The following is a 23947-nucleotide window of genomic DNA, read 5'->3' on the forward strand; positions in this document are numbered from 1 at the left end:
GTTCTCCAGGATAGACCATACATTAGGCCATAAACTAAGAGATAACAAATTTAAGATGGTTTGAATCATATCTAGCATCATTTCATCCACAATGATATGAAACTTGAAATCAGTAACAGGAGGAATCTTGGAAAATTTCCAACTATGTGGAAATTAAATAACATGCTCCTGAATAACCAATGGGCCAAAGAAGAAATTAAAAGGGAAATTAAAAAACACCTTGAGGCAAATGACAATGGAAATACAACATACCAAAACCTATGGGATGCAACAAATGCAGTTCTAACAGGGAAGTTTGTAGCAATAAATGCCTGCATTAAAAAAGAAGAAATATACCAAATAAATAGTTTAACATTACACCCCATGAAACTTCTAAAAGAACAAACCAAACCAAAAATTAGCAGAAGAAAATAATAAAAACCAGAACAAAAATAAATCAAATAGAGATCAGAAAAACCATAGAAAGAATCAATAAAACTAAGAGTTGGTTTTTTGAAAAAATAAAATTGACAAACCCTTAGCTTGTCTAAGACAAAAAGAGTGAAGACTCAATTAAATAAAATCAAAATGAAAGTGAAGATATTACAACAGACATGTCAGAAATAAAAAGGATCATAAGGGACTATTACAAATAATTGTATGCCAACAAATTGGATAACTTAGAGGAAATGGATAAATTCCTAGTAAAATACGACCTTCTAAGATTGAGTCAGGATGAAACAGAAAGCCTTAACAGAACAATACAAATAAAGATATTGAAGAAGTAATCAAAAACCTCCCAACATGAAAAAGCCCAGGACCAGATGGCTTCACAGCTGAATTCTACCAAACATTCAAAGAAGAATACCAATACTTCTTAAACTCTTCAAAAAACAGACCTAGAGGAAATACTTCCAAACACGTTTTATGAAGTCAGCATCACCTTAATACCCAAGCCAGACAAGACATCACAAGAAAAGAAAATCACCGGCCAATTTTTCTGATGAACATCAATGCAAAAATACTCAATAAAATATTATCAAACCCGATCCAACAACACACCAAAAAGAGTGGGACTGATCCCTGGCATGCAAAACTGGTTTAGCATATGCAAATAAATGAATGTGATATATCACATTAACAGAATGAAAGATAAACACACACACAATCATCTCAAGTGATAACAGAAAAAGCACTTGACAAAGTCCAATATCCTTTCTTGATAAAAATTCTTAATAGTTTAGGTACAGAGGGAAAGTTCCTCAACATAAAGGTCACTTATGAAAAACCCACTGCTAACATTATAATTGATGGGGAAAAACTAAAAGCTTTTCCACTAAGATCTGTTACAAGGCAAATGATGCCTACTCTTGTTACTTGTATTCAACATAATACTGGAAATACTAGCAAGAGCAATCAGACAAGAATAATAAGTAAATGTCATCCAAATCAAAAAGAAAGAAATAAAGTTATGTCTATTTGCAAATGACATGATCTTTTATGTCAAAAACCCTAAAGATTCTACACACACACAAAAAAACCATTTAAACTAATAAATGAATTCAGTAAAGGTGCAGGATACAAAATCAATGTGAAAATCAGTAGCATTTTTATAAACAAATAACAATCTAACTGAAAAAGAAATCAAGAAAACAATCCCCATTTAAAATAGCATCAAAAAAATAAAATTCCCATGAATAAATTTAACCAAGACAATGGAATAAAAACTATAAAATACTGATGAAAGAAAACACTGATGAAGATGACACAAGTAAATGGAAAGATATCTCATGTTCATGGATCAGAAGAATTAATATTGTGAAAATGTCCATACTACCCAAAGCAATATACAGATTCAACACAATCTCTATCAAAATCTTAATGGCATTCTTCACAGAAATAGAAAAAAAAAATCCTAAAACTAATATGGAACCATAAATGACTCCAAATAGCTAAAAATAATTTTGAAAAAGAAAAATAAAGTTGGAGGCATCACACTCCCAGATTTAAAACTATATTACAAAGCTATAGTAATCAAAACAGTATTGTAGTGGCATAAAAAGCAGACACACAGACCAGTGCAACAGAAAAAAAAAAGCCCAGGAATAAAGCCAAACATATACAGACCACTAGTTTTTGATAAGGGTATCAAGAGGACACAATGGCGAAAGGACAGTCTTTTCATTAAATTGTGCTAGGAAAACTGAATTTCCACATGCAAAAGAATGAAATTGGACTCTTATCCTATGCCATACATAAAAATCAACTCAAAATGGATAAAAGACCTAAATATAAGACTAGCAACTATAAAACTCCTAGAAGAGAATATAGGGGAAAGCTCCTGGCATTGGCCTTGTCAGTTATTTTTGGGAATCATACCAAAAGCTCAGGCCCGAAAAGCAAAAATAAAGAAATAAAAATAAATAAACAAACATCAAACTAAAAAGCTTCTGCAGAGCAAAGGAAACAATCAACAAAATGTAATGGCAGTCTAGAGACTGGGAAAAAATATTTGCAGTCCTTATATCTGATAAGGGGTAATATCCAAAATTTATAAAGAACACATGCCACTCAATAGTAAAAAAACAAATAACCTGATTTTAAAATGGGCAAAAACACGTGAATAGACAGACATTTCTTCAAAAAAGACATAAAAATGGCCAACCAGTATATGAAAAGCTGCTCAACATCATTAATCATCAGAGAAATGCAAATCAAAACCAATATGAGATATCACCTCACATCCGTTAGGATGTTACCAAAAAGTCAAAAGACAATAAATGTTGGTCAGGGTGTGGAGAAAAGAGAACACTTGCATACTATTGGTGGAGTAATGTAGATTGCTACAGACATTATGGAAAACAGTATGGAGATTTCTAAAGAAATTAGAAATAGAACTACCATGTGACCCAGCAATCCCTTTTATGAGCATATATCCAAAAAAAATAAAATCACCTCATAAAGATATCTATACTCCCATGTTCACTGCAGCATTAATCACAATAGCCAAAATACTGAAACAACCTAAATGTCCATCGACGAATAAGTGGATAAAGAAACTGTGATACATATATACAATCAAGTATTATTCTGCCCTTAGATCTTGCCATTTGCTACAACATGAATGAGCCTGGAGGACATTGTGCTAAGCAAAATAAACCAGACACAGGAAGAAAAATATTGCTCGATCTCATTTATATACAGATTTTTTTTTTTTTTTGGCAGTTGGTCAGTACAGGGATCCAAACCCTTAACTTTGGTGTTATCAGCACCACACTCTAAGTGAGCTAACTGGCCAGCCTTAATATGTGGATTTTTTTTTTTTAATTCAAATATCCAGAGATAGAGAACAAAACATTGGTTACCAGGGGCAGGGGGTGGGGAAAATAGGGAGATGCAGGCCAGAGGATACAAAGTAGTATATATAAAGATTGAACAAGTCTAGAGATCTAATGTACAACATGAGGATTATATGTAATAAAATTGTACTGTATATGAGATTCATGATAAATGAGTGGATTTTAGCTGCTCTTGCCACAAAAACAAAAAAAAAGGGAGTAACTATTTAGGAAATGGATATGTTAATGGGCTTCACTGTAGTAACACTGTATGTATCCCATAATTTCATGTTGTATACCTTAAATATATACAATAAAATTTATTTAAAAAAAATCAATTAATATTGTAAACTATATGGTAGAAGGTGGGAATCTTAGTACCTTACACTTTACTATTATTAAAATAAAAACACATTATTCAAATTTCCTACTTCTAAAATTGAAGATCAATTTGATCCAAAAATACATTATTCATGGCTGATGGAGGTGACCTTCATCAACTGACTGCATCTCTATTCTGATTTAAGTCATCAAGTAAACCATTTAGCAGGTTTATACTATGTATCACAAAAAAGAAAAATACAAGGATTGCTGGCTTAGAGACATTCACAATTTGATGGGTTTGTTGGGAGACAAACAAATATATAAGTAAATTGCAATATAACAAATGTAATCAGAGGTAAAATAGAGCACAAAGAAGCAGCAAATATCTGGGCATAGAAACTGGTAACTAACAGAATATAGCTCAAATCCCCTCCTGCCCTTGGTCACTGACTCTTCAAAGAGGCGCTAGAGTTGCTACTACATAATGGTGACAGGGAGGAACTTATCTTGAACTTAAGGGATACACTGGGATGTTTCAAGATGCTTCCATGCATCTTGATTCCTTCCATGTCCATCCTAAAGACAAGCTGGAACCCATGAGGAAAAACAAGACCCCGTGTCTGTCTCTCACTACCTCGAGGCCTCCAACTTCGATGATAATGGGTAACCTGCAGAAAAACTGCACACACTGGCCCAGGATTCCCAGAAGCTGTTGGAGGTTATCCAACAGGAGCTGAGGAGCTACAGGCCTGGCTACTGCTCCACATCAACAATATGACATAGCAGATCAGCAACAGTGTGTGGGAGCTACAACAGTGCCTAGTACCATCACCAACCTCTAGATGTAAAAAAAATTACGAGCTGCTGCTGCTTTACTTCTGCCTTCCAAATCTCACTCAAAATGTCTCTTGTGGCCAGTACTAACCCAGAATCCAGAATATAGTTCTGGAAAACGTGATCTAGCTTAGCTCAGTTGACAAAGTACACAGAAAGTATGTAGTTCTGCCACCCTTATGATTAAGTCCTCAGCCTAAACATAAGCTTAGCATAAGCTGTCCTATGGCCACAGGCAATAAGGATCTTTCCAAATGCTGCCACGGAGACCCTCTTTTCACAGCATGCTCTGCACTGATGACTGGCTGACCTCTTATTTTCAACACTGCAAAAGCTAAAAGAGACCAGGCAACTCAGAGTCCTTATAATTACCACTATCTCCACACCACTCAAGTCCTCGAGCTATCGCATAACCCAACTCTTCACCAACGCTAGTCCCAAACCCCTGAAGATAAGAGACTTAGTAACTGTGCTATCACACATGCCGGGGTTATTAGCACCCACTACCACCAGCAATGCAGTCTTTGTTGCAGTTCCACAAATGAGTGATCCACTCCAATATCCCATCCAAGGGTATGCTTTCTAGAGCCACTTTAGGTACTACTAACTGTCTTAGCCCAGACTCACATGCAAGTGGTTTATTTGGAAGGTAATCCCAATGAGGAAGAGTGAGGAGGAATTGAGGACAGGGAAACAGAAAATAAGGAAAAACCAATACACAATGCATTTCAACACAACTTAGTCTGAACCTTTTGAGGAACGTATAGAATGCCTCTCAGAATTTTCCACCCTAAGATCAATACAGAGAAGCATTTATTATCAGCTCCCACACCCCATTAGATGAAGGTTACCTCACTGGGACATTAACATCCTTATGCTTTTGGGATGTACATTTGTGCTTGCTCAGCCAGCTCCCATCAGGGTCCTAAGCCTCAGAGAAGGAGTCAAAGCCCTGAGGCAGAAAGTGAAAAATGTACAACCTATGTGCTTGAAGCTAGATACCATCAACCTGAAGTGGGCTGAAGCACACACAGAAGTGTCTGACACAGCCCACAGTCACAGCTGGACTCCACAGTGAAGCAGACAGGAATGTGAGGTTGTTCACCAGAGGTGTCAAATACAATATCCATTACATAGGTGTGATGTGAGATTTAAATAAGACATGCAAAATGCTTGGCAGAGACCTGACACATAAAACTAAATAAACAATAACTATTACTATTAGGTTAGACGCTGAACTAAGACTGTGGTGATGGCAATGATAGGCAAGAAACCAATAAAGAAGATATTTCAGAGTTACAGTTGACAAAACTGTGTCAAATTGGCAGGCAGGTGGAGAGAATATAAGAGAGAGGAAGAAGTCTCTGATATTTTTAGCTAGGGTCCTGGCAGGATGGTGAATGGCAAAGCCACTAACTAAAACATGGAAAGCTGGACAAAGAAGCATTATTTAACTTGAGAGTCTAGGGTACTTGTGGACTATCCAAATGTTTTACGTTCAGTAGGCTGTTGGAAGGAACAGATAAGGAACTCAAGAAAGAAATCTAAGCTGAAAAGAGAGACTTGGTTGGAGTTCAAGCCATGTTATGTGATCTCCCAGGAAAAGTATGAGCAGATACAAGAAAAGAGGGCTGACAATGGAGTATCAATATTTAAGAGACAAGCAGAGAGCTAGTGGCCAATGAAAGAAGGAGATGAGGCAATCGATAACAGTGAAGAACCAGGCAGAAGAGCACAGTCTTTCACTGGACAAAGGGAGGACAGTACCAACACTCGAGCACCAACTGCTCTGAAGAAGTTAAGTCAGATTCAAACTGAGACACTGCCACCGAATTAGGAAAACAGGAAGACATTAGTAACTGTGGTGACAACAGTTTCACTGGACTGATTGACATGGATCAGCACATCAAAGAATAAATGGGAGATAAAGAAGTAAAAAAGACTGGTATAAACTGCTCTTTCAAAAACTGGTGGAAAAGGGAATAACAGCAATAACTAGAGCGCCACAGAGGATTTTTTTTTTTTTTTTAACAAGATGACTCAAATGTCTGTGACAAGGAGAGGTTGAGGATCAGGGAAAGGGGAGAAAAAAATGGCCTCGTCTCTAAGGAAGTAGAAGATTTCAAAAATATGTCTAGAACACAGTCTGACTCAATCCTCTTTATTTAATATGCTTGGATTTGCTTTTAATATGCCAACCAGGAAATAAGTATTTAGCATCTCATTTACCAGGACCAACTTAATAAAATTGTAAAATAACTTTTCTTATAAAACCTTGTCTTTTCTCACTTAACGTTACAAAACGTAAGCTTCCTGGACTAATTTAGTTTCAGTCAAAAGGTGACAATTGTATGCAGTGAGAAAAAATCTTTTTCTGCTATTTGAAATTTTTTTTCCTTTTTGTCAGGGGGAAATAAATTATTTATAAAGCAATTTGTCAGATAAGCTCTAATTTAGTGGGTGCCCAGTATAGTATTGACAGCACATACATAATCCTGAAATCTAAAATCTAACTCCTGTCTACAGGGTCCAATTAGCCCAATTCCAGAAATATATGAGAGCTTGAAAATAAGCTAAATAGCTAGCACATTAGGTTCCTTTTAACTGCCAGGTGGTAAGCTATTCTGAAGCTGTTTAGAGTTGTGGTAGAGCCTCAAACCACGACTCTGGACAGCATTCTGCTGGAGGCAGAACAAAGTTATATTTAATATCTATGTACTTTGAAACAATGCTGCCCACTTTTCTCTTATTGCCGAGGTCACTTACCTTGAAGACTCACTGTACTTCTGGTGTATAAAACAGCAGTGTTTACTTATCCAACTGATTTTGGAATTATATGATTGAGCCAATATGAAAACTGAGTCAATAAGAAAACAAATGCTTATAAAGCAGTAACAAACAGCCTTTTTTCCCAATACTTGTACCAAATAAATTTAACTTAGAAGAACTGAACTAAATATAAAACACTTCAAAAAGAAAAAAGAGAACATTAAGCTTACCAAGAATTTTGGCATGATCCAGACAACATGTTCAGGGAAATGTCCTCTGCAGAAAGCACAGAAGCAATTCACTGGCTATGCCTAAAAATTACTTTTTATAAGTTGTTCTACAACATTCTATAAAGTTTCATTATAGCTTGTAAATTTTGTGTTACCTTTCTGTGTGTTTTTCTGTATCTAAGCACCTTTTTAAAAGACCAGAATAACAATTTTTTAAAACAATGAAACTATTTTTCTCTTCTTGAATAAGAATTGCTTTTTCTTCACAATTCAGAGAAGAAAAAAATCATGTGCTCAAAACTCCCATATCTTCCTGCCACCAAATCTACAGATGTACCTGTATCCTCCCCCTTTTCCCATCTATTATAATAGAAGCAGATCTCTTATCAGAGGCAATTCCCCCCACTCATATTCACTACATCCCATGCCCCTTCCTCAGGGACCCTAATACTGTCATCTATCCCCTCTTGTTCATATAGTTTCAATCTCTCTCTCTCTCTCTCTCTCTCTCTTTCTGTAACAGATCCAGGCTAATGATATTTAAGCATGTTCTAGCATCACTCATCTTAAAACAAGAAAACAGAAACTAAACTCTCTCTGTACCCTACATTCTTCTCTGGCTAAGTCCCTCTCTTTAATTCCCTGCAGAACCGAATCTCTCAAAAGTTGTCTTCACTTGCATTGACTCAAGTCATTTGAATTCTTCTTCTACCAAATCTGCACCAAAATTGTTCTTGATAAGGCTATTAGGTAGTCATTTAAATCTGACACCCTTCCTTGAAGCAACTTCTCTCATTGGCTTCCATAACACCACAACTTTCCTAGGTTTTCTTCTGTTGTTTCTTCTGGCTGTTCCTCCTCTGTATCCTTTCTTAGCAACTCCTTTCCTACCCATTCTTTAATTTTGGAGTTTTCCAGAGTTCAATTCTGAGTCCTCTTCCTTTCTTTACATTCTACAGTCAGTCTCTCCTAAGGTGATCTCACCTACTACCTTGGCTTTGAACATCTTCTAAATGCCAGTGACGCTAGGACTTTTATCTGCAGCCCAGACCTCTTTGAGTTCCAGACCTACATCCAACTGATGGCATAAAGCACAGTAGTTTAGATGGGCCTTGGGGCCAGACTGTCTAGGTTTAAAAACCAATTCTTCCACTAACTTCTGGGGTAACCCTGAGCAATTCTGTGACCTCTCTAAGAATTGGTTTCTCTCTCTGTAAAATTTGAATAATAATAGTATTCACTTCATAGTTACTGTGTGAATTAAATGAGTTAATGAAAGGATTTATCATGTAGCACATTACCTATGGTTATTTTTACCACATATGCCCATCAAAACATGCCAAAGGCATCTCAAACTTACTTTGATCTGTATAAAACTGGATCCTATCTTTTCTGCCCAGCCTTAAATGCATCTCCCTTGGTTCACCATCATGAATTCCAAGTCAGAATTCTAAGATGACTCCAATAACCCTAGCTTTTGTATGACCTTCTCCACATTAGTGAGTGAATATGATGAGATATCACTCTTGCAATAAAGGGATTTTGCAGATGTAATTAAGGTTCCAAATCAGTTGACCTTATAACAGGAAAATTATCCAAGTTGGTCTGAACGAATCACATGAGTCCCTTTAAATCTGGACCTAGAGGTCAGACAAGGACATCTAAAAGTCAGAGAGTCAAAGCATGAGAAGAATTTGACACACTTTTGCTGGCTTAAAGATGGAGTGGCCACATGAGAAGGAATGCAGATGGCCTCTAGGAACTGACAGTGACCCCCACTAAAAGCCAGCAAGGGCCAACAACCACAGGAACCGAATTCTACCATTAATAAGAATGAGTTTGGAAGTAAACTTTTATCCAGAGCCTCCAGGCAAGAATTCAGTCTGGCTAACACATTAATTTCAGCCTTGTGATACCCTGAGCAGAGAACTGGGCCATCCCATGAGGACTTCTAACCTACTAAACCCTGAGCTAATAAATGGGTGCTATTACAAGCCACTAAAATTTGTGATAATTTGTTATGCAGCAATAGAGAATTCACCATCTCAATAAACAATATCTTTGGAACACACATTTGTTCCAGCCAAAAAACCCCATTATCAATACAACACCAAGTTCTGTCAATTCTGTCTTCTCAATACATCTCAAATATATTCACGATTCTTAATCTCAATCATTACCTAATACAAACCTTTATATTCCATCTGAACTTCTGCAATAGTTTTCTAACTGGTCTCCCTTCATACAATCTTTCCTTCCACTCTCCTTGCAGCTATGGGAGCCATTTATTAATGATACAAACTAATCTCATCATTCCCCAACTGGAAATTCCTCTTTGGCTTTACACTGCACTTGATGCCAGAACACCTTATCATTACCTACAAAACCCTGCATGAAACAGCCCTAGCTACCTTTCTAGCCCTATTTCCTGTGGCTCTCCTGCTTGCACACAATGCTCAAACCTGAGGCTTTTCTTCCAGTAATCCCAGTATGCCAAACCATTTCACACTTTAGGACCAACTGTGTTGTTTCCTCTGACAGAAATGCTTTGTCCCTCCCATTCTTCACCCCATGATAGCCAGGGCCTCCGCTTAAACATTACTGCTTCACAGAAGCCTTCTCTTACTGCTCACACAATATGAGGTCACCCTGTTAGGCTCTCTCACAGAACCCTGTACAGGTTTACAGAGTTTATCACAATTGCAATCATATAGTTAGCTTTGTGATTATGTATTTTAGGTCTCTCTCTTAGGTATTATTAAATGATGGTAGAAGCCATACCTAATTTGTTCCCTACTAAAACCCAGCATGTAGAACAGTGCCAGACACACAGTAGGAATTCAATAAATCCTTGACAGATGATTAAAACTGTGGCTGTTTCGCCCAAGTTGTACATGGCAAAATTAGGCCAAGTTATTAGTCTGATTTGTGTGTGGCCCCATTAGATTTGTTCTATTCTAGCTCTAATTATGTTTCCTTACAGACAAATGACAGTACAAAGAAAAAAAACAGACATAAGATCATGGGAGTAAGGTTAGCTTAAATCTACTGCTAAGACTCAGTGTTCATGCCTTCTTAATACAGCATCATACTTAGATACAAAGTACAACATTATCCTTACTTCAGATTGTTGATGTTGTTACAGGACAAAATACACTTCAGATTATTGATGTTGTTACAGGACAGAGTGCTTCAGTTGACGGAATTTTCCAGTTAGTGATGAGATATTCCACTTATGTAGGAAATCGCCTGGTACAAAGACAGCCCTGGGTATGATCTCCACCTTACTGCCTCTAGAATTCTTTTAAGTATGTCTCTATTTTATTGATTTATCATTATGTATTTTTTTAAAAAATAAAGTGCTATTAATTAGTCAGAGACCTTATTTTTTTCTTTGTAGGAGAAATATAAAAATAGCATGAACACCATATGACAAAGATTTTACTTAAGAAGCAAAACACTGAATAGAAAGTCAAATACCTTCCCATATTTTCCATATAACTTATGGTGCAAATATATGTGCTTATATATAAATGTACTTAATTATATATTTACCTAATCTTTGCCTCGGTCCAGAAAAGATGTGAGGCAAATTACTAGGATTAATTAAAGTATAAGAAAAAGAAAAAGAATAGGGGCACAAAATGGTACTAGGAAGAGACTTAAGATATATGTCAAACCACATTTTTAAGTGGTATAGGCTCAAGATTTGACACTTTCTAGTCACCAACTTGATAAAAAAGGTCTGCTCAGGGATCCACTTCAGAGCATGTCTATGAAAAAGACAACAGCTGGTCAAAAGCAGCACAGCTAGGCTTGGTACTAAGATCAGAAAGGACTATCTCCTTGGGGATTTTCCTTAGATATGACACCATTCTACTTCTACAAAGAACAACCACTTGTTACCATTTTCTATTAAAATAGTTGTTTAAATAAACGAAGGCTTCATATTCTGTTATCAAACTTAGTCACTCAGGTCTGGGACAAAATAATCTCTTGGCTAGACCAATCTTAAGCGGATATATTAGTTTCCTATCACCGTAAAAAAAAAAACAACAACATAAATTTGATGGTTTATTAACAACATGAATTTGTTTTCTTAAAATTCTGGAGATCAGAAATCTAAAACTGAGTCTTATGGAGCTAAAATCAAGGTGACAGCAGAGCTGTGTTTCTTTTGGATAGTCTAAAGAGAAATCTGTTCTCCAGATTCCTTAGCTCATGGCCCCCTTCCAGTAATGGCGTCACTCCGTTCTGTTTCATCACATCTCCTTCTCTTTTTCTCCTTCTTCTTCCATCCTCACATCACCTTCTCTGACTCTGACCCTCCTGTATCCCTCTTATAAGCACACTTGTGATTAACTGGACCCACCCGAATAACCCAGAATAATCTCCCCGTCTCAGGATACTCAATCACATTTGCAAGGTCTCAGCCATGGAAGGTAACATATTCACAGGTTCCAGGGATTAGGACTTGGCCATCTTTGAGGTGGGGGGGGGGGTCATTATTCAGCCTACTACAAAAGACTTTATCATTTACCTGTTTGTAGCCACCTAAGTTATGAGGATGGTGTCAGAAAAGTCTACATAATAACACTATGAGCCACAAATGCAAAACTTAAAAAGTCTTTTAAATTAAAAAATAAGAGTTAATGATAGAATTCTTTTAAGTACCAAGCTCACTTTCTATATTCCAAATAATGATATATAAAAATATTATTTACACAATTTTTTGTCAAGAAAACACTGATTATATAAAGAGAAGCATACCTACACAAAAACTTGAGTGTGAAATAAAATAACTGTAATACCATGCACACTGTACTAAAAATCAGGAAATTTACCTCCCTATTCTCTCTGAAGTCACAGGGGAGGAGGCCTAATGAATATTTTTTTAAAAAGAAAGAAAAAAGTGAGACAGCCAGCTCACTCACAACTTTAGGAATGTACAAAGTCCAGATAATTTGTTTGATTTTTGGAGAAATAGCTACACCTGTACCAAGAGGGGCACTGGTAGAAACAAACATAATGAGGGAAAATTCTATTTTAGACCCTATTCCCTGACAAACATCTTCCCTGACAAACAAGACGAATGTAGGAGTGATCATACCTTTGAGGTGCACAGAGAGATCTGTAAATCATTATGGGAGCTCAAAGGAGATAACTGTGACAACCCTTCCCTCCCACTGCATTTTAGGATTGACACCTCTCAACAGTGTATTTAATTGTAAAGCTTTAACCAACACATGCTGTTATTATGTTAGATTTTCCCTAGAGCAGTTTTCACCAAGCATTAGCTTCTGATTCACAGGGAAGAATTCAATCCTGCCCCTCAAACCACTTATGTCTCCAGGAAGTGGAGCTTTCAAGATGCTTCCTTGCTTTGGAGTAGAAGTTAATGCTGGGTCTGACACAACATTAGACTTGTCACCTGAGATTTTTCCCTCTACAGGCAACAAATACAAAATATACTTGAATCCCCCTTGACTTAAGAACTGAGATGCCATTTTCATGCCCCAATAGATCATTTTCTTAATCTCTAAAACTTGTGGTGGAAAGTTAAGAAGAGACTTTCTTTTAACGTCTAGGCTCTAGGGAACCAAGTTAAGGTACTATCAATAACCTATTCATATTTTAACCTTCCCAATGTATCCTATAAAACTGAAATAGGGCACGAGTTCTTCCTATTCTTCTCAAAATGAGGAAAGCATGAAAAAAGGGACAAGTACTATAAAAATATATACTCACACACAGACATGTATTTATACATGTATAGTATAAAAAGAACAGCAGCATTGTACTCACAGATAACTAAGATTGTCACTGATATCTTTCAAAGTATCTTACTGTAAATAATAGTTATATTCCTAAAGAGTTCATTACAAATTAAATAATTATAAATGGAACCATAAGCATAAGGAAACTTTTGTTTTTCAATAGATTCAATATGAAATCCTTTGGTAAAGTAAATCACCACTCCTAACCTTTGCCTATAGCAGAATTTCCACAGACACCCTTAATGTTGGTATGTACTTTGGATATCACTTTGTCTAACACCTTTACTTTATGGATGAGAAAACTTGGGCTCAGAAAGGCAAAATGACTTATCCCAGGTCACTCAGCAAGTTAGGGGCAGAATTAAAACAACAACCCACTCCCTAACCCCTGTTAAATCTTTACTTAAAGACTCTAAATATAAATGCCAGTAAACTGAACAGATGAGCACTTTACTCCGTGGCAGAAATCAATCAAAAATAAAAAACCTAAAAAAAACTACAGACAAATATCTCTTACAAATATGGACACAAAATCCTGACTGAAATTCAAGCAAATTGAACCTAGCAATATATAAAAAAGATTATAAATCATGACTAATGGGGATTTTATCCTAGAATGCAAGGGTGGCTTAACATTCGAAAATTAATTAATGTAGTACACCAAACAAAAAACACATGATCAGCTCAATAGATGCATAAAAAGCATCTGAGAAAATCCAACACAACTTCATGATAAACAAACAAACAAACAAACAAACTACCCAAATAAACTAGGAATAGAAAGGAAGGATTGAGGAAGCTAAACCTGATAAATGGCATCTATGAAAAACCCACAGCTAACCTCATACTTAGTGATGGAATATTAAAGCTGTCCCCCTAGGATCAGGAACAAAACAAGGACGGGTTGCTCTTGCCAATTCTTGCCAATTCTATTGAACTCCTGCCAATTCTATTGAACTCCGTTCTGAAGGTGCTAACCAGGGCAATTACGCAAGAAAATAAACAAAAGGCATCCAGACTGGAAACAAAGATGTAAAACTATATTAACAGAAAACAATCCTGTAAATAGAAAATCCTAAGGCATCCATCAAATAACAATTAGAACTAATAAACTAGTTTGGCAAGGTTGCAGGACGCAAGATCAATAAACAAAAATAAATGTCTCTATACTCTTGTAATGAACAATCAAAAAATGAAATTAAAATAATTCCTTTTACAATAGATCAAAAAGAATAAAATACTTAGGAATAAATTTAACAAAAGGAGTGCAAACTCTGAAAACTAAAAAACTTTGCTGAAAGAAATGAAAGAAGACTTAAATGCAAAGACATCCCACATTCATGGATCAGAAGACATAACATTGCTAACGTGGCAATACTCCCCAAAATTGGTCTACAGATTCAATGCAGTCCCTATCAGAATCCCACCCAGCTGGCTTCTTTGCAGAAACTGACAAGCTGATCTTAAAATTCATATGGAAACCCAAGGGACCCAGAATAATGAAAACAATCTTGAAAAAGAAGAACAAGTTTGGAAGACTCAAACTTCCCAATTTCAGAACTTACTAAAAAGTTGCAGTAATCCAGACAGTGTGGTATTGGCATAAGGAGAGATTTATAGATCAGTGGAATAGAATTGAGAGTCTAAAATAAGTAAGCCCATACATCTATGGTCAGTTAGTTTTCAGTAAGGATGGCAAGACAATAAAATGGGGAATTAATAGTCTTTTCAACAAATGGTGCTGGGACAACTAGATATCCACATGCAAAAGAATGAATGTGGATCACTACCTCACACCATATACAACAATTAACTCAAAATGGATCAAAGATCTAAATGTAGCAGCTAAAACCATAAAACTCTTAGAAGAAAACAGAGGCATAAATCATGACCTTGGATTAGTCAATGATTTCTTAGATACAGCACACACACACAAAAATTTTAAGTAGACAAATTAGCAATAATACTCCCCTTTTTTTGTTGTTGAACAGTTATATTTGATTATTTGAAAGCTTAAAGTCCTAACCTCTTCTTTGATACCTTTATACTTTGTATATACCTCCATTATTGTACTTAGGACAATATATTCTCATTACTCTTATATATGGCCTCCTTGCCTACTACCAGAGGGCAAGATATTTTCTTAGTCATTTTTGTATCTACAGTACCATTCAGGCTACAAAACAGAAAGTGCTCTAGAAATGTATGTTTAACTGACCTACTCAATCCCTATACTCTGTATTCTTCAGCTTTGATAGTCACTTTCATCAATTTATCAACCAACTAACATCTGCAAGACACTAGGAATACAATAAACTGTTAGACTTGCTCCTGGATTTTCATCCATTTGGCGAATTCATGTAACAAATATGGTTGATATTCAATCTACCATATGCCAAGGGCTGCAAGTAGACAAAGGACATGGTCTTTGCCCTCAAGGACTTCACAGTCTAGCACAGACAAGTAAATGGATTCTTACAATACTGTGTTAAGTATTACTGAAGAGAGATGCACAGGCTGCTAAGCGGCAACAGGGATTATGGGGGGGGCGGGTTCCACTCTTCTTGAGATGGCAGGACATATACAGAAAAAGATACTAGCCAGGCAATGTGACATAAGCTAAGCACTAAATGAGATTTGTTTTCCAAGACTGGATTAATTTACACATTTTAAGATACAATGCCGTCATGGAGTGATTTTTAGATGTACATTCAATCAACACTTCCTGAGAGCTTACTACATGCCAAACAACCTGCTTAGCACTTTTCCAAGTGTCTCATTCAATTCTCACATTTTGTAGATGAAAAAAAGTGAGTCTGAAAGGGTGAAGTGACTTGTCCATGTCTACAGAGTTAGTAAGTGGCAGAGCTGGGATTTAGAATTATGTCTGTCAACCCCATGTCCAGGTATGCCATGCTATTCCGTCTACAAAATTGGAGCAATTTCCATATCCTTACATGAGATTTTTAATGCTTTTACATTCATCTATGGCATACAATAAAGTGTTCTGCACAAATGGGCAATCACCAACTGCCAACCTGATATGACTATATACTTGTCCACATTTCGAGAAGAGACCACAGCAGATCAAATTACTTTGGTGCCTATTATAGCATCATGTGCTGACAGGAGCACAGTTGGCTGAAGATGAGTGGCTCTTTCAAGTTATATTTTAACAGTGTTTTTTGACCGCTATATCCGGTCAGTTGTTCCAGTATTCAGCAATAAATCAAAATGACTGTTCATTTCCTTTGACAGTTAACAGTACCAATGAATTCAGTAAAATCTCACCATCCATCAGAAAAAATTCTAAAATACAAACTTGAAGCTGATAATTCACACAGTTAAGAGAGAAGGGGAAATAAAGCAGTACTCATTGTTTTCTACAAAACTAGCATTGTTTGCAAAATCCAGAAACTGAGCAGTTGGTTGAGTACTAATAACAAGTAGGTTGCTCCTTGGTCATTTAGCAAAAAGCTGCTTGTTGCACCATGGTATGGCTGAGAAGCATATGACCTCAAGTAGCTTTTGCTATATAGTACAATTCCACATATACAAATCAGTGAATCATTATGTAAGATACAGAAAAAATTCAAAATCTTCATGAGAAAGCTCCTGACACCAAGCCTGACACAAATCAGATATTAATTCTGAATAAATGTATGCTGAGTAAATGAATTAACAGCCATTTGAAAACATCAGTTGTCTATTAAATTGAGAGAGAGAAACCAAACCAACTGAACGGGTAATGTTAAGAACTTGAAAATGTTATGGAGTAATGGCTCAAGATAAAGAACAGATTCACGATGACCAAAAAAATAAAGTTTAAGTTAAACGTTAAAAACGTTGAATTAAGTAAGCATGAATATGACATCTCTCTTAAATTAAATCACCAAACTGGCACCCAATGGAATGCTAATAAGCAATCTCATTAGAAATAACAAAAACTAAAAGAACTGGCAAGCAGAGCTACTTTACAATCTGTTCAAAACAGAAACAAGGTGTAGTAGGCGTACACCTGAAACCTGCCGTTTAAGCTTTGTGTCTACATAACAAAATACCCCAATATACCAAAGAAGCTTGTCCAAACCTTAAACGCTCACAAGATTATTTAATAATAATAAGCTACTCATTAAAATGTATTTCTGTTTAGAAATGAAAAAGTCTCTCTAATACGACAATGGACTACACAAATACAAACCCAAACTGTACTTACTGGTCCAAAAAAGCATTTTCCAAAATGAGCAACCCGGATCTACACAACGAATAAAGTAATTTAACAAGTACAAAGCTTAGAATAGCTCTAGTGATCTCAAACATCAGAACGTAAGAGTTTAAGTCTACTAGTTAGTCCCTTTTACCCAGACATTTAAATTTACAGAACCTTCATCTCAAGACACCTTTGTAAGAAATTCAAGGCCGAGCATAGTATTTCATAACTGCAAGTAAAAGCACTCAATCCCTGAAGCCCGCGATCCCTCTTTATCTCACTAGAGACCTTACTCCTTAAAAGCCCGGGGGACAACTCCCCCTCCCCCATTTATTTCGCACAGGACCACAGCACCGTAAGGGATGGTACCACAAACCCTCACCTGGACCACCTGGAGGGAAGCAAAAGGGTGGACAGGTGAGTCACGCTCCAAAGCAAAGCGCCACTCAGCCCGCATAGAGGAAGGCGCGCCTTTCGCCCTAGACAGGATGCAGTGACAAATGTGTCACCTGTGCGGGACGGGGGCAGCGAAGACATCCTCAGACAAGAGCGCCACAGGCAGCGGGCGGCTGCTTGCTGCGAGGGCCCCGACGCCCCGTGCCGCCGCTCAGTGCCCGACTCCGGAAAACTTTCGGCTGCCTCCCCCCGGGCACGTCCCCACCTCCACGGACCCCGGGGCTCCCACTTCTCCCGCGAGGCCCCGCCCCGGGCCCGCCCCTTTGGCGCCCACTGCTCCGGCCCGCGCCCCCAGCCCCGCGTGGGCCCCCGCGTGCCCTCAGGGCGCGCCCCCGCGCCCGGACCCGGCCGGCAGAGGGCGGGGTCGCTCACCGGTCCGCAGCTCGTGCTTGACAGTGAGGAACTGCTCTCCCCCGTCGCCGCCGTCCCCGCTGGTCCCCGCGGCGCCGCCGCCGCTACCACCCTCCTCCATCTTCTCCCTTTTCGGATCCCGCGGGTCGCTACGAGCGGAACCCGGGAGACAGCGGACGCCCGTCACCTCACAGCCCCTGCTGCAGCCCCAGGAGCCGGGGTGCGGCGGTTGCAGAACTCGGACGCAAAGACGAGTCCCTTTCCCGCTCTGGCCGCACGGCTCGCTCCTCGGCCTCCTCCCCCTTCGGCGGGCACCGCTAGTACCGCGCAACCAAACCGCCCCCTGCTCCACCGCCTCCTCTTTCAGGCCGCTCCGCCCACAGCCAGCAAGGTAGAGGAGCCGTTAGAGCCGCCAGCGTTTATTGGGCGCAGGGCGCGCGCGTCTGTCAGCGCCGGCTCTCATTGGGCAATCTGCTTTGACGTTTAACGAGCCGCCCCGCCCCCTCCTCGAATTGTTGTTGCTTGGCGGGGAGGCAGGAGTGGGAGGAGCGCGGCCACTCTGATTGGTAAGACCCAAGATTCTGCCCCGCCCACTGCTATTGGTGCGCACGCGCAGTCAGAACCTTCTCTTCTCTCGCCTCCCCAAAACGGTCACACCCCTTATTCCCCAGCTTCGATGTTAGTAAACAGTGTCTAGTAGTCAGGAGTCGCTCGGGGTCTGTGATTGGCTACTGCTGAAAGAGGCGGGGAGGGCTGATTGGAACGCTTGGTCCGCCAATCATCGTGGAGAGAGGAGGGGTCGGGAAGGAAGCGCTTGTCACGCACGTGTTTGTAGACAAACCTGAGGGTCCCAGGCAGCGATCCACAGGTATGTGACCACTAGGAAGACAGCACGCCCTAGAAAGGTAGTACTCGCTTTAGTGAGCCCTAAACAAATTAAATAGAGTTTGTGCTTAAAAACAGGTAGTTCTTAGGCATTACAAAAATTCAGTCCCAGCTCCCGATGAGGTATTTTCAAAGAGAGGCGTTTCCATTTTGTACAAGACTCTTACTAGGCGACAAAAGGATACAGAAATTAATAAAAATAGAATACAATTCCTGCTCCTAAGCAGCTCTCAACAGAACATGAGAAACTGTATATACACAGGGAACTAAAAAGCAGAATTTGAAATAAAATAGCTGTACGAAGCGTTAGAGAATCTTGTACAGATGGCAATAATTATTCAGAGTGGAGGAGCTGGGAAAGGCTTTTTAGGGCAAGGAGGTATTTGAGATAACCGACCTACTTAAAGAATAGGTAAGATAGAAATGCCAGCAGCAGACATTTCATGCAATGATGGAAACTGTGAATATAGGCCTAGAGTGCAGAAAATAAGGGTGGATTAATTGGGATTAATTGGTAAGGCTAGGTGGAAGTATAATGTAAAAGATACAGCTGAAAAGGTAGGGTATGGTAAGACAAGGGAGAACCTTGAATACCGTGCTAAATAGTGCAGATTTTATCTAGTCCACAACAAAAAGCCTCAAATGGTAGTTATAATATCAAAGCTGTTCTCTTGGAGGTTAGCTTTGATTATAGTGAGAAGGATGAACTAAAGAAAAGAGGAGAGGAGATAGCAGGGCAGGAATACTGTTGCAAGGATGGAACTAATGTTGCTGGTAGCAGATGTGAAAATGGGAAAAAAAGAGGTTTAAAGATATACACTTGGATGTAATTCACATAGAAGTGATCTTTTAAACTAAGCATGGATTAGATTAGGGATCAGCAAACTTATCTGCTGAGGGCTAGATAGTAAACATTTTAAGCTTTGCAGATCATACGATCTCTTTCACAACTACTCAACTCTGCCATTGTAGCTCGAAAGCAGTCATAAAAAAGTAAACTAATATGAACAGTCTTCAAAAAGTTCATGAAAAGATTCATATCATCTTTTAATTCTTTTTCTCCACAAACTTTGTGAAGTACCCTTGTAGATATGGCCATTTTCCAACAAAACATTTTTGATAGACACAAATTTGAATTTCACATCATTTTCACATGTCACAATATATTCCTTTCAATTTTTTTTCAACCATTTTAAAATTTTTAAATTATTCTTAGCTCATGGGCTGTTAAAAAACAGGCAGTGAGCCAGATTTGGCCTATACACCATAGGTTGCAGACTCTCCTGGATTAGATTGCATGAAAGAGAAAGCAGAGAAGGCTTAGGAGCCGCTTCAGGTTGCTGTCCTAGCTCCCTGGGCTTACTCGCCTGGATCTTATTCCACTAAATCATGATTGCCTACTTCTCTTCTCCTGCACAAATAGTGTGCTATTTGGAGCTGGAAATTACTGTGTGCAATTGTTCATTTGTTCACTCAACAACTTTTACACCAGTTACATACCAAGTACTATGTAGGTGCTAGAAACACAGTGGGAGCAAACCAGATGCAATCTTTGCTCTTATAGGGCCTACAGTCAAGGAACGGAAATAAATATTAAGTAATTGCATAAAGAAAAGTAAACTTCCATTGTGATCATGATGTAAAGGAAAATTATAGGATACTACAATAGAATATATCAAGGATGCCTAATTTAGGTTGGAGGAGCCAGGCCTGTGTAGGGAAGTATTATTTATGATGGGTCTTTAAAGATGAGTAGGTTTTAACCAGGATGTGGCAGTAACTGGCCTGAAGCTCACCAATCTCATTTCCTCTTCCTGGACATACAGGAAGTCCTCTTCTTCTCAGTTATGTTAAGGTCATGTGATGTGATCTGGCCAATGGGCTGTGGGTAGACATGATGTGTGCCATTTTCAGGCCTGGCCAAAAAACTCCATGATAGTCACTCACGCTCTCTTCTGCTTCCACAACAACCACAAAGGCCACATTTTGAATATGGGGGTGCCACAATTTAGAAGGACCTTGAACCCCTGAGTTTCTACTCGAAGAAGAACCACCTGACCTACATCAGACTGTGAGGTGAACAATAAGTAAGTCTTTTGGGACAGAAGCTACTGAGATGTCAGGATGGTTTGCTGCCAAAGCATAATCCAGCCTACCCTGACTATTTCACAGATGAAGGGGGAGAGGGGGCGGGAGGGGGACGGAATTTTAGGAAGATGTCCTGAGATTGAGAGAAAGCCAATGGAACCTTAGCACAGTAGCAAGGGATGAGGTGAAGGGGTAGGCAGAGACCCAATCACAAAGTGTGTGGTTGGGCTTATTAATATGTTTGGAATTTATCCTGTGTGAAGTGGGAAGCAATGGGAGGAATTTAAACAGGGGAATGATGTAATTGGAGTAGGGCTGGCTGGTTAGCTAACTTGGTTAGAGCATGGTGCTGATAACACCAAGATCAAGGGTTCAGATCCCCATACCGCTAGCCACACCCAAAAAAAGAAGGTGGGGTGGGTAATACTTACAAAAGGTCACTGTGGTTAGTGTTTGGAGACTGGGCTAGAGGAGGTGAGACGAGATACAAGATCAGTTAGGAGACTACCACTGTAGTCTCTGCAAAAGATGAGAGTGGGTGCAGCAGAGATGGAGGGAAAGGGACCATTTCTAGGTGTGTTTTTCAGACCTCATGAAGGATTGGATTTGGTGGTAAGGAAAAAAGGCGTGTCTCAAATGACAGCAAAGTTTCTAGCACAAGCAACTGGGTCGATGCAAGAGAATGGTGGTATCATTTAATGAGGGGGAACATTAAAGGAGGAGCACATAACAGGGAGAATATCAGGAGTTTAATTTCGAGATATCCAATGCCAATATTAAGAAGCTATGAGGGGCCGGCCCGTGGCTCACTTGGGAGAGTGTGGTGCTGATAACACCAAGACCACAGGTTCAGATCCCCATATAGAGATGGCCATTTAGCTCACTTGGGAGAGTGTGGTGCTGATAATACCAAGTCAAGGGTTAAGATCCCCTTACCAATCATCTTAAAAAAAAAAAAAAAAAAAAGCTATGTGACTATGTGGGGCTGAAGCTCTGAAGAGAGATCTAGGATAGAGATATGAATTTCGGAATCACCAGCATATAGATGGTATTTGGGGCTAGAGGTATGAATAAGATTGCCTGGGGAGAGAATGTAGAGAAGGAAGAGAGGAGGATCCCAGGATAGAAGCCTAAGGAATTTCAACACTGAGAAGGTGGGAGGAGAAGGTGGAGCCAGACGTGGAGGAGGAAAACCCAGAGAGTTTTTTCTTGAAAGCCAAAGTGTTTCAAGAAGGAGGGAGTGGTCAGCTGTGTCAAATACCCTGAGAGGTGACAGAAGATGAGGTCTGGAAAGATCCAGTGAATTTGCTGATTTGGGTGGCACTGGTGACAATATCCACAGTGGTTTTGGTAAAGCAAATGGGAGATGAGGAAGTAGAGACAATGTATGGACATGTTTTTCTTGTTTTGGGGAGTTTTTTTGGTGGCTGTCTGGTATGAGATTGGAACCCTTGACCTTGGTGTTGTAACACTGCGCTCTAACCAACCGAGCTAACCAGCTAGCCAGGGACATATTTTTTTGAGGTATTTGCCTCTGAGGGAAAATAAATTCCTAGCTGGAGGGATCCAGGGAGGATTTTTGGTTTTTGTTTTTCTACTTTTTATTTTCAAATAATTTTTAAATTGCAGAAGAGTTGCAAAACTTGATAGGCTTAGTAAATCAGAAATAAGCCCTATGAGCACTCAGATGTGCGTACACGGAGGAAAGTTTTTTCCAGAGATGCAAGTACTGTGCTGAGTGATAGAGGAGACTGGAAGGGGTGGATTAGGGATTTGAGGATAGTGGAAACAGTTTGGAACAGCCACTGTGGGAGATAAATACAGTAAGCCAGCTGGGATAATTGCTGACTAGCACTTGGGGCTCAAGTGTAGTTAGAAATCCTGAATAAGGACAGTTAAGTGTCTTTTTCTAGCAACTCACATTTCCCCTTGGGGTTGGAGAATAGCAGTTGGCCAACAAACTGGTTGAAATGAGTGACCCTGTGGTCCAAGCTGGGGGGGTAAGGGGTGCAGGTGAGAGGGCAGCAAAGCCAGGGGAAAACTGCTAGCCTGGGAGAATAGGATGGAATCCAGGAGCTGGAGCTGGCATGGACAAGTTCCCAACCTTGGCTACACACTGGAATCACCTGGGATACTTAAAAACAAAAACCAAACACTCCCATCCCTAAAGAATGTGATTTAAATCGGGCTGTGTTGAGGCCTGGACTTTGGGATTTTTAAAGCTCCCCAAGTGTTTATAATGTACAACCAAGTTTGTAATGCACAGCTCTATAATACAGCCGTTAGAGTAGAGGATGGTAAATATGAGCAAGTTGGAATTTTGAAAAAAACAGCAACTTTTCAGAGGTAGTGATGATGCGAGATAGGGTAGGAAGAAAAATTATAAAACAGAGGCAGAAAACATCAAATAAAATGGATGGGGGTTTAAGTGATTCGTGATATGAGTGGGTGGCATGGAGTCAAAGGAGAAAATGTCGTTGTGTGTAGGGGGTGAGATAAAGGACTAAAGTCTGGATGTAGTAACTGAAAGTGAGGAAAACATCACTGCTCCCTCCTGCCCCGAGAGATGGACAAGTAGTGAGGGTAGTGTCTGTCCATGAAAGGGCTGGGAAAAGGGAAGCTGTCCAGCAAAAAGTCAGCTTTCTTCTAAGGCCAGGGAGAGTAATAGAGAAAAAAGCCTGAAAATGAATTTGCTTCCCTTAGAAA

General features: G+C 39.1%; 1 protein-coding gene across 2 annotated transcripts in view; it reads right to left on the reverse strand.

Moving 5' to 3' along the window:
* The window catches only part of RPS6KA5 (ribosomal protein S6 kinase A5), a 185271-nt gene extending 166721 nt beyond the window's left edge, over positions 1-18550 (reverse strand). For both annotated transcript variants that reach the window (XM_063089104.1, XM_063089105.1), the window contains exon 1: positions 18290-18550. In XM_063089104.1, the coding sequence (XP_062945174.1) occupies positions 18290-18389 (100 nt within the window). In that variant the 5' untranslated portion in view covers positions 18390-18550. The remainder of the gene's footprint in view (positions 1-18289) is intronic.
* Positions 18551-23947: the final 5397 nt, after the last annotated feature.

Source organism: Cynocephalus volans, chromosome 3 (assembly GCF_027409185.1).
Source record: "Cynocephalus volans isolate mCynVol1 chromosome 3, mCynVol1.pri, whole genome shotgun sequence".
In the NCBI taxonomy this organism is placed as follows: Eukaryota; Metazoa; Chordata; class Mammalia; order Dermoptera; family Cynocephalidae; genus Cynocephalus; species Cynocephalus volans.